Source organism: Cajanus cajan, chromosome 8 (assembly GCF_000230855.2).
Source record: "Cajanus cajan strain Asha chromosome 8, NIPB_CcT2T_4, whole genome shotgun sequence".
NCBI lineage: Eukaryota > Viridiplantae > Streptophyta > Magnoliopsida > Fabales > Fabaceae > Cajanus > Cajanus cajan.
This window is the reverse complement of record NC_138524.1, coordinates 21,161,763-21,172,059: the sequence shown is the minus strand read 5'-3', so window position 1 is coordinate 21,172,059 and position 10,297 is coordinate 21,161,763. Positions and strand designations below refer to the sequence as shown.

The 10,297-nt window shown below is 29.9% G+C and overlaps 1 protein-coding gene across 2 annotated transcripts; it reads right to left on the bottom strand.

Annotated features, from left to right (window-relative positions):
* Window positions 1-1,250: 1,250 nt before the first annotated feature.
* LOC109812915 (phytosulfokine receptor 2) lies at window positions 1,251-5,544 on the bottom strand. 2 transcript variants are annotated; one of them, XM_083062437.1, is made up of 3 exons: window positions 5,376-5,544; window positions 5,160-5,254; window positions 1,251-4,857 (listed from the first exon to the last, which is right to left on the bottom strand). In XM_083062437.1, the coding sequence occupies exon 3, from the start codon at window positions 4,689-4,691 to the stop codon at window positions 1,530-1,532; it is 3,162 nt and encodes a 1,053-aa protein (XP_082918563.1). In that variant the 5' UTR covers window positions 4,692-4,857; window positions 5,160-5,254; window positions 5,376-5,544; the 3' UTR covers window positions 1,251-1,529. The 2 variants fall into 2 exon arrangements, with proteins under 2 accessions (XP_082918563.1, XP_082918564.1); XM_083062438.1 differs by having other exon boundaries at window positions 5,381-5,544.
* Window positions 5,545-10,297: the final 4,753 nt, after the last annotated feature.

The window sequence follows — 10,297 nt, the reverse complement described above, 5'->3', positions numbered from 1 at the left end:
TAATAATTTGCTAAAATACTTCTGAAAAAGCAAAAAAATCGGCCAATGAACCTTATTCCAGCATATCTTTATCAATCCACATCTTCCACACACATTGACGCAGTCCATCAAATCATTTTTTACGTTTTCCACTCACAAAAAAAATAAAAAATAAATAAATAAATAAAAATAACAGAAGAAGTAAAATCAAATCACACATTGTGCAAATAAGACACCAAAATTCCTTAACATACATATTAACAGCATGTTTGGGAAGGTAATTTAGCATGGAATGGTGAAAAAGATGAGATTACCATATAATTTAAAAAGAAATGTGTACTTGGAGAAAAGAATTTAAGTGCATATGCAAGAATGTTGTGATTAGACTCATGTAAATTTAATTTCATTCTCTTGTGACTAGATTTGTATAAAAAAATTTACACACAAAAAAAAAATGTTTAGATGCAACTATCTACATCATTATTTACGAAGATGGTAAACACCCATAATGCATTATGGTTTCAAAACAAAAAACTCATAATCGATTATGGAGTAATATACATTAATTCAATTTAAATTATATACATATATATACACACCTTAAAATTACAATATAATTTATTCTAAATTAAATATTTGTATAATTTTAAAAATAAATATAAATTATATAGAATTTATTATATCATTTATAATTATTTATTTTTGAATAAATAATTTTAAATATAAATAAATAATTATTATTATATATAAATGTGTCAATTTAAAAAAAAAATGTTTCAAGAGTATAATCAATTATGTTAAGTTACATAATGAAACAAACATATATATTTGAAAAAAGTTAGTAAAAGATAAAAATGTAATTATCTAAATAATTTAATTTACATAAAAATTTAATGGTATAAAATTTCATTTTCTTTATTTCTCACTTAATTCAACTCAATTGAACACTTACAAATTTCACTCTATTTCATTCTATTTCTTATGAAATCAATTTTCAACTATTCCCTTTCACTCCCTTAAATTTGTCCCCCTCCTCCCAAACAAAGGATAAGTATATGAAGATAATTGCTATTTATTGCAATGGGAAAGAGTAAGCAATTCACTTATTATCAGCAGAAACAAATTTATATACTAGATAAACCCAGAAAAAGAAACTGAGACACAAAATATATATTGATACAGTATATTCAAACACAACTTGATGTTTATAAAAAATTATGTGCTGATTTAAGCATAAGGGAGCAAATGGTTTAGATTTTAAAACTAATGTATATAGACAAGGCTTTTTCATTAATGCTACATAATAACAGTTGACAAGGTTGATAATAAAAGCAAGTGCTGGACAAGACATGGTGATCATAAGTACCCTATTGTATAGATTAAACCATCACTATAATACTAAAGAGGATAAAGCCAAATAAGTGTTCCCTTATCAAGAATATCCCACCACCACCATACTATAAAGTGCGAACATGCTTTACAGATATAAATATATATACTGTCTCAATGATACACCAACCAAAATCCATGTATGGCATGAATGCAGGTATTTAAGATGACTGTTGAGAACCATCAAATCCTACACTATCAAGTAATGAAACAACTAATTCAATATGGGGTCTCACCTTTGGATCTTCATCTACACATTTAAAAGCAATAGCTAGTACCTCTAAGATCTGTTTCTGATTATCCTTGTGCCAAATAACTGGATCAAAAATTTCTTGCTCCCTATTCTCAGATTTCATCTGAAACACCCAAGACACTATATTCCTGCTACGTTGCCCGATGACGACTTCTACAGGCCTTCGACCAGTAAGAAGCTCAAAAAGAACAATACCAAAGCTATAAATATCACCCTTAAAAGTTGCTTTCAGTGCCTGGCTATATTCTGGAGGAATATATCCTAAGGTTCCTACTAAATCTGTTGAAACATGGGTATCATAGGGTTGAAGTAGCCTTGAGAGACCAAAGTCAGCCAAATAAGCTTCAAATTTATCATCCAAAAGTATGTTGCTAGATTTAATATCTCGGTGCACGATGTGTGGTTTACACTCCTTGTGCAAATAAGCCAATCCATGAGCTGAACCTTTGGCAATCTTGAGTCTTGCATCCCATTTTAGAGCTGAATTTCCATTCTCACTCTCATGCAGCCAATAATCAAGACTTCCATTCTCCAAGTAGGAGTAAATTAACAACCTGTCATTAACATGCTGACAATAACCTTTGAGTGAAACAAGGTTCTTATGCTGAGCTCTTGAGAGGGCCTCTACTTCAGCTTGGAATTCGCGTTCCACCTGACCACAATACCCAGAAAGTTTCTTGATAGCTACCTTCATGCCATTTGGAAGATTCCCCCTGTAGACAAGACCAAACCCACCACAACCAATTATATTTTCTTGGCTAAAATTGCTAGTGGATTTTAACAAATCTTCAACTGTGAGATCCTTGCAATCTGAATTCTGAAAAAGCACCACTTTTGAAGAAACAAGCACTTCCGGCGTACTGTTTGGCCAGCTAAGCTCCTCATCAAAGTTATCAACTAGCTTATCCTCATCATCCCTCTTTGACATTCTTAGTAGAATAACTGCAAGAAGCAGTGCAAGGCCTACTCCTAAACCAATTGTTAAGCCAAGGACACTGCTTTTACCCAATTTTCCCACAGAATGGGTAGCAAAGCCCACATTGTTTTCACTGTTACAAGATCGATATGTTTCCCCACAAAGCCCCAGGTTTCCCTCAAAACTTGAATTTGGAAAACTTGAAAATTGTCCCCCACTTGGAATTGGTCCCTGTAAGTGGTTATACGCTACACTGAACTTAGACAAAAATGTGAGGTTGGTAAATGATGGGGGAATACATCCAATGAGACTATTGTTAGATAAATCTAATATTTCCAAATTCTTCATCTTTGAAATGGAGCTAGGAATGGTGCCAGTGATGTTGTTCCTGCTTAAATCTAAGATATGAAGTTCTTTTAAACGACCAATTTCAGGCCATATTCTTCCACTTAATCTGTTATTACTCAAGTATATTGAAGGAGGGAAACTTGAGGCATGGTTATATTGCAGCCCATTAGCACTCTTGTTTCTCTTGACATAAAGAGGAATAGCAGCAACTGCAAAGAGACTTGATATGTGATAATTTGGGGATATGAGGCCCTTCATCTCTGTCAAACCTTTTGGTATTTCTCCTGTAAGAGAATTATTTGACAAATCCAAGTAGAATAAATTGTCCATCGAACCAATCCAAGAAGGGACACCACCTTCCAAATGATTCCATGACAAATCAAGAACTTCCAATTTCGTGCAATTCAATAGCCAAGCAGGAATGTGACCTTTTAGACCACAATTTCCAAGTGCTAAAACCACAAGGCTCTTGAAGCCTGCTGTTAAACTATGTGGAATTTCCTCGCCATGAAAATTTTTTGTAAGGATAACAGTGGTGAGACTTTTGCTCTTCTGCAGTACATAAAGTGCCCCAGATAAGTTCTCAAAGCTATTGTTCGACAAAGACAGAGTCAAAAGTGAAGTGAGGTTTGCATAGCTCTCTGGAATATAGCCAGTTAATTCATTTTTAGCAAGGCTTAACATTGTCAATTCATGGCAATATGACAGGGAGTTTGGAAGGGATCCATTAAAATGATTGCTACCAAGGTCCAAGGTGAAAAGACTAGACAATCCAGTGAAATTGAGACCAACAGAACCTGTCAAAGAATTATTTCGAAGATCAAGCACTCGAAGTTTTGAGCATAACGCCAAGGTGGAAGGCAATGATCCAGAAAATGAATTGGAGTGTCCTATTAATTGTTCAAGGTCCAAAAGATTCCCAAAAACATTCGGGAGTTCCCCTGAAAACCGATTTCCAAAAACTATTAGAGATTTTAGGTTTGAGAGGTTACTTAGCTCCTTGCTTAACTGACCAGAGAAGTTGTTCACAGAGACTGAGAGCTGCTCCAAGGCTGACATTGCATACAAAGAATCAGGGAGAGGGCCAGAAAATAAATTGGAATCCAAATGCAACTCTTGGAGAGATCTGCTACAGTTGCCCAACCATTCAAGAACACCAGCAAAATGGTTTTTGGATATATCAAGAATCTGAACACCCTTGGAGGAGCTGCAAATTTGGGAATTGAACTGGCCAGTGAATGAATTGTTGCTTATGTTGAGTGCAAGGAGATGTTGTAATCCCCCAAAATGGGAGAGGTCTCCAACAAATGAATTGCTAGAAATGTTTAGTACTTGAATGGATTGCAAATGAGAAAGAGCCCCACCAACAGGTCCAGACAGCATATTATGGCTCAAGTCAAGAACTTTTAACTGCTTCATATTAGATAATTCAGAAGGCAATCCACCTTGGAGACGATTGAACGAAAGATTGAGCACCTTTAGCTCATCTAGATGGGCTAAAGAGCTTGAAATCGTGCCGTTTAGACCCATTCCAGGTAAAATCAACTTGGAAACTCTACTAACAGCTGCTCCATCAACCACATCATTACAAACAACTCCAACCCATTTGCAGCATGCAACATCATCTGACCATGCTGTGATGATAGACCCTTTTGTAAGGTTGCCTGCAAATTCCTTCAGGGCCAATAGATCATGCTTGTCACAGGATCTGGCTGGGGTTTCAAGTCCCACAGAAAAGCAAATAAAGCAAGCCAAGAAACCCCATTGCACAACAAAAGCCATAGAGTAACATCTTTGCAGCACCATTTCCCAAACCAAAAGAGATAATATATATGTATGTCACCTTCAAATCAAGATTAAGCTCCCATTAGAAACATCAGAAGCTACCACCACCAGAAATCAGTGATTTTCACAGCTCAGAAGAACCCAACCTCCAAAATTCTCAACACTCAGCAAAACAGATAAATTGCAACTGCATACAAAGACAAACAACAAATTGAAAAAACTATTGATATCACCAACAGTCCAACACACATCAAAACCAAATACTGGGAAAAGAAGAAGAAGGAGAAAGACTACTAAATCTGAAAGCAAATACAAATGCAAATGGAAACTCAAACTGAAATTCAAAAGCAACCCACTTGAAGAAAAGGGACCATTAAACAAAGGCGTGAGGATGAAGCAATCAATAGCAACCATTTGAAAGAAAAAGAACATTTTTTTTCACGTAGAAGCAGTGAGATACCAAACAAAAAAAAGTGAAGAACCCATTACCATTAACATTGGTGGCAGCTCAACTCCAACACACAACAGTGACCATTCAAATGAAAACTCAGCAGAATGCTCTGGCGAGGCGACCCACGAAAGTCCTTTTCGTAAAAATAAAATAGTGGGTCAGTTCAGATAGCAGAGAAGTTTGAAAAGGAGTGCAAAAAAAAGCGTTGAAGAAGCAGAAGAGAAAAGGAATATGAAAGTCATAGTGCATTTTACCTAACCTTTGCAGACTTTTTGCCAAATGGGTTCTCTGTTTGAAAGCGCAGTGTGTGATTTTCAGAACCGAAAAAGGAGGTGGCGGAAATGAGAGAAAAACAAAAGAGAGATATATTTCATGTCAATGAACAGTGTAAAAAGCAGAAAATATTAGCACGGGCGCAAGACAGAAAAGGAAACTGCATCTCACCATCTCACTTGTTAATTGTTGTTCCAAAGACAAAACTTTAATAATCATGCATTTTTATAATCAATAAAAAAATTATTATTTATTTAATTTTAAAATAATTATTATAAAAATTAACGAATTCATGTAAGACCAAATTACTTTCCTCTCTCCTAATAGATACAAATATTACATTATTTTTTAAAAAAATACACACACCTTTTCTTTTTCTTTTTATCTAGGATATTGTAACCATTACTTACATCTCATAAAATAATGCACCATAAATAAAAATTAATCAGAAGACCCATCATTCCATAGAAAAACAATGTGGCCACTTGTGAAATAAATGGAAAATAAATATAGTCCAGAATAAAAGAAAATTATTTATTTTCTCATAAAATGAACAAATTCATACTAATATAGCTGAAAATTGCAATTAATAACGACTATAATGTATAATCAACTATATAAATGATAAAAGTATAAAAGAAATTTTCTTAAATTAAAAATTACAATTTTTTCTTTGGCGGATTTTAATATATGACACCTTGTCTATTATTAAGTTTTTTGTTAACTTTTGTTATAATTTTTTTTTAACCAAAATATCCTTCACATTAACACTGTCATCCCTTCTTGTGTTAAAATAAACATTTCTTTCCTTAACAAATATAAATATTACACTTCAATGAGTTATATCTTGACGAAAAAATAATTTATCTCTTTATATACATATTTAATTATTATTTTAAAAATTATTATGATTTTTTTGAAAGTTAATTACATATTTAAAATAAATATTTAATTATTAAAATATTTTTAAAATTATCAAAAAAAATATTTATATATATAAGTATAATAATTTCAAATACATGTATTTAGATAATATTTAATCAGTATAGTTAATATAATATTTTTATAAATATTTATGGAAAATATGTTTTTATTTTTATAGTATTAATTATATATTAAATTAAGGTAATATATAAGCTATTATTTAAGTTATATTATTAATAAAATAATTTAAGAAATATCTAAATAAACTGGTATTTTCTTTTATTATTTATCATATTTAATAAATATAATATTAAAATATGTATATTAAACATACAATTTTTAATATATTTATATTACAAATCTATTATTAAATAAAATATAATTATTACAAAATTTAATACTTATATATATATAAATAAATATTGTACATATATAATTTATTTTATAAATTTTATTTTATTTATTATTTGAATAAATGACTTTAGATTTGATTGTATATTTTATAATTTTTTATTAAGTGAATAAATGATAATGAATTAAAATATTTTAACATATATTTTAAAATCTTAAAATAAATTTTTTTTAGGATATTAAACTAAATACTCTAAATTATATATCTTTATTGTAATAAGAGAGTGATGGTACTATACTCACATCTCTAAAAGATAAAAGTGTATTTATTCTATATATTAATATATGAATGTAATACTTGCATCTTTCATATGAAGGAACTCAATTTACTTTAAAGAAGTGTTTTTTTTTTTTTGTAAAGATAAGAAAGATTACAAAGATGGTTGCAATGATGATTGAACCTAAATCCTCATGCTTCTAACTACCCCAACCCCTCCCCACTCAACCACTAGGCTAACCCTAGTGGTCTACTTTAAAGAAGTGTTTGGTACATAACAAGTTTTTTATACATGATTTTTGGGGAATCATGATAAATCATAAAAATTTGTTTAATTGATCATAAATGTTTCTAGAAAATTTATTAAATGTTTCCGTTATTTTTTTAAATAACTAACCAAGCGCGAGAAACTAACATTTTCAATGTTAGAATTTTGAGAAATTAAAATCTTTTTATATACCAAATGTCCCTAAAAAAATATCTAGTTAAATAGATGAAATTATATATTTTAACATAAGAGAAGAGAACAATATAATATCCTTATCTCTTAGAAAAGTAGAATTTACTTTATATATAATATTTTTTTTATAAGATATTATTAGTAGAAATTTGATTTTAAGTATATAACCTTTTCTCATAAAAAAGGTTATTAAATTAAATAAAATAAGACATTAACACATATTATATATCTAATAACATTTTTTTTATCTCTTACTTATTGTGACATTATAAAAAGAGTTTAGTGGAGACATTATAAGTAACAATGTAAATCGGTATAAAAAAATAATGTGAAACAAATTTTTATAGTTATATGATTATTATCCACTATAAATGATAAGTTTTTTAACTTTAATAATAATTATTTAAAAGGTCATACAAATTATAAAATTTGATTGGTGGATTGTGTAAAACTTTTTTTATATTAACAATGCATGATTATTAAATTCTTATAGAAAAAAGTTAATTATTCATTTCATCTTTATATTTATACAAGTTTTACCTTTCAATTCATAACTTAAAATTCATCCATTTTAATTCTTATACAAGTATTTTTAGTCTCTGATTTTACATAAAACTTAATATTGTTAATGGTAGATGACTTGGCAACATTAATGTAGCATTGAGATACATTGCTTTTTATGTTTCAGTTCTTATATTTGAGCTATCTTTTTTCTTTTGGTCTCTATATTTTTACTATATATTTATCTTGTGGTTATTATACTTGCATTATATTTATATTTTTTATTTATACTTGTAAAACCTTTATGCTTTTGTCCTCATACTCAGAAACTACATATTTTACTCTTTTTTATGGACATTTTCTTTTGTTTTAGTCTGTGTCAACACTTATCCTTTTTCTTTTTTCCTCCTCCTCTTTTTCCCTTTTCTTTTCCTTCTCTTGTTTTTTCTTTATCAACATCTTCCTCCTCGTCTTATTTTGCGACTTATGTTTCTTTTAAATCTCCTCGTCTTCTTTTAGTAACTTGTTGGTCATTTTAATCTTACTACATAAAAAATTCAAATACATGAAAGTTGTCATTTAATTCATTTTTTATATCATAATGGTTTCGTTATGTGCTCCTACGAAAAATCGCTTTTGGAGGCAATGTGTGGTGAAACAATTTTCATTTTTGATTTTCTTGCAATTTAACAATTGTCAAGTTCTTTTGGCAATTTACATCACTAGTTTTGATTTTGTGATAACGTTAAAAAACCTAAAGTTATATGACAATTGACGACAAGGATTAGAGCATGAAAAATGTTCATATAACAGCGACACCAATATGTAAGCATTAAATGTAACATTTCAATTTTCATAAAATAAAATAAATTAATTATATGGCATTAGAATTTCATCAATTAATTAACTGGATTTTAATTTAAAATTAATAATTAAGAGAAAATGCTTTTAAATATAGTTGTTGAGATTTAATCAAATGAGTTATAAATAAAATAAGAAAGGTTTTTTTGATAATAAAAATGTTTAGCTATTGGGTTCAGCCTTCGAAGTCCAATAGCCTTTGGTTAGACTAGATAGAGGTATTAGTAACCTATTACTCTATTTTCCTTTTTTCATTTTTTATTTCTTGAAATGCTCTATGTCATCAAACCACACGTGGAGGAGTTAGATCAAATCTAAAGGAGAGGAGAAGGATCACGTTGTTGCACCCTTATCTTTGCATGAGCATTTTTCAAATAAAAAGGGAGAGAGACTATCTCATTCATGGGTGTGAACTAATTGTTGGTAGTGGGATTATCCCTCAACTCCATAGGTTCTCTATTGTATGTGTTTGGAGAAGTTTTAAACACCATAAAAGAGTATTGGCTAATATATGAATATTTTTTTATTTGTCTTGTGAATTGATGGATTGGATTATATGAATATATGCAATTATTTTGACTTGATTTCATATTTTAAGGTTTTTGTGATGATTATTGTATTTGATTTGGACATGTGATGTTATTAAACTAGTTGCATGTTTCTCACTTGTAAAACATGAATAATTTGTAGTTAATTAGTGTGGTTTGATGGTTTAAGATGAATCTTGATGGATTTGTGTTATGTTCAGAAACACATAACTAAGAGCATGCACATGTTCAATTGAACATGGTCGTGCTAATGGTGACCGTGACTATGCTCAATGTGAATATGGTTGTGTTGGGTGTAACATTACTGTGTTCCTCTTCTAAAGTAGAAAGGTGAGCTTACAAATTAACATAAATTTGCTAAAGGTGACACAAACATGCTTGGAAAATGGGCGGTAATGTGAGATGGGAAACACATGCATGCTTATGGGTACACGACCATGCTTGGTGGTAAAACCATTGTGGTTGCCTTCATTATGCTTAGCTCAACCATGCTAATGCTTAACATGATCATGTCAATCCCTTTTTGATAGATTTGGCCTTTGCCACTTGAGTTAATAACTTAGAGAATCTAGTGTTAGGACAATCCCTCTGCAATGAGTATGAATGAATTTAGCACTACTATTCAACCTAACATGCATTTGTGGATCTTTCCCCTAACTTATTAATTTTAATTATTAATATATTTTATATTTAGATTGTGATCTTTGTCAATCATGTTGGATGTTCTACATCTTGATAGGTTTCATGTACATTTCTTAAGCACTAAACTTGTATTTTTCTTCATTCTTGTTTCCTTTTGACTTACATTACCCAAAAATATTTTGATGAAAAGTCTTTATCTAATAACTATATTTTTTTAGTTATGAAATTTAATGAAAATATTATATTTAATAAATAAAAATATTTAGTGATATTTTTCTCATATTTATAAATAAACATGGATAAAAGCACAATATAATATATATGAGTTTGCAATTGATG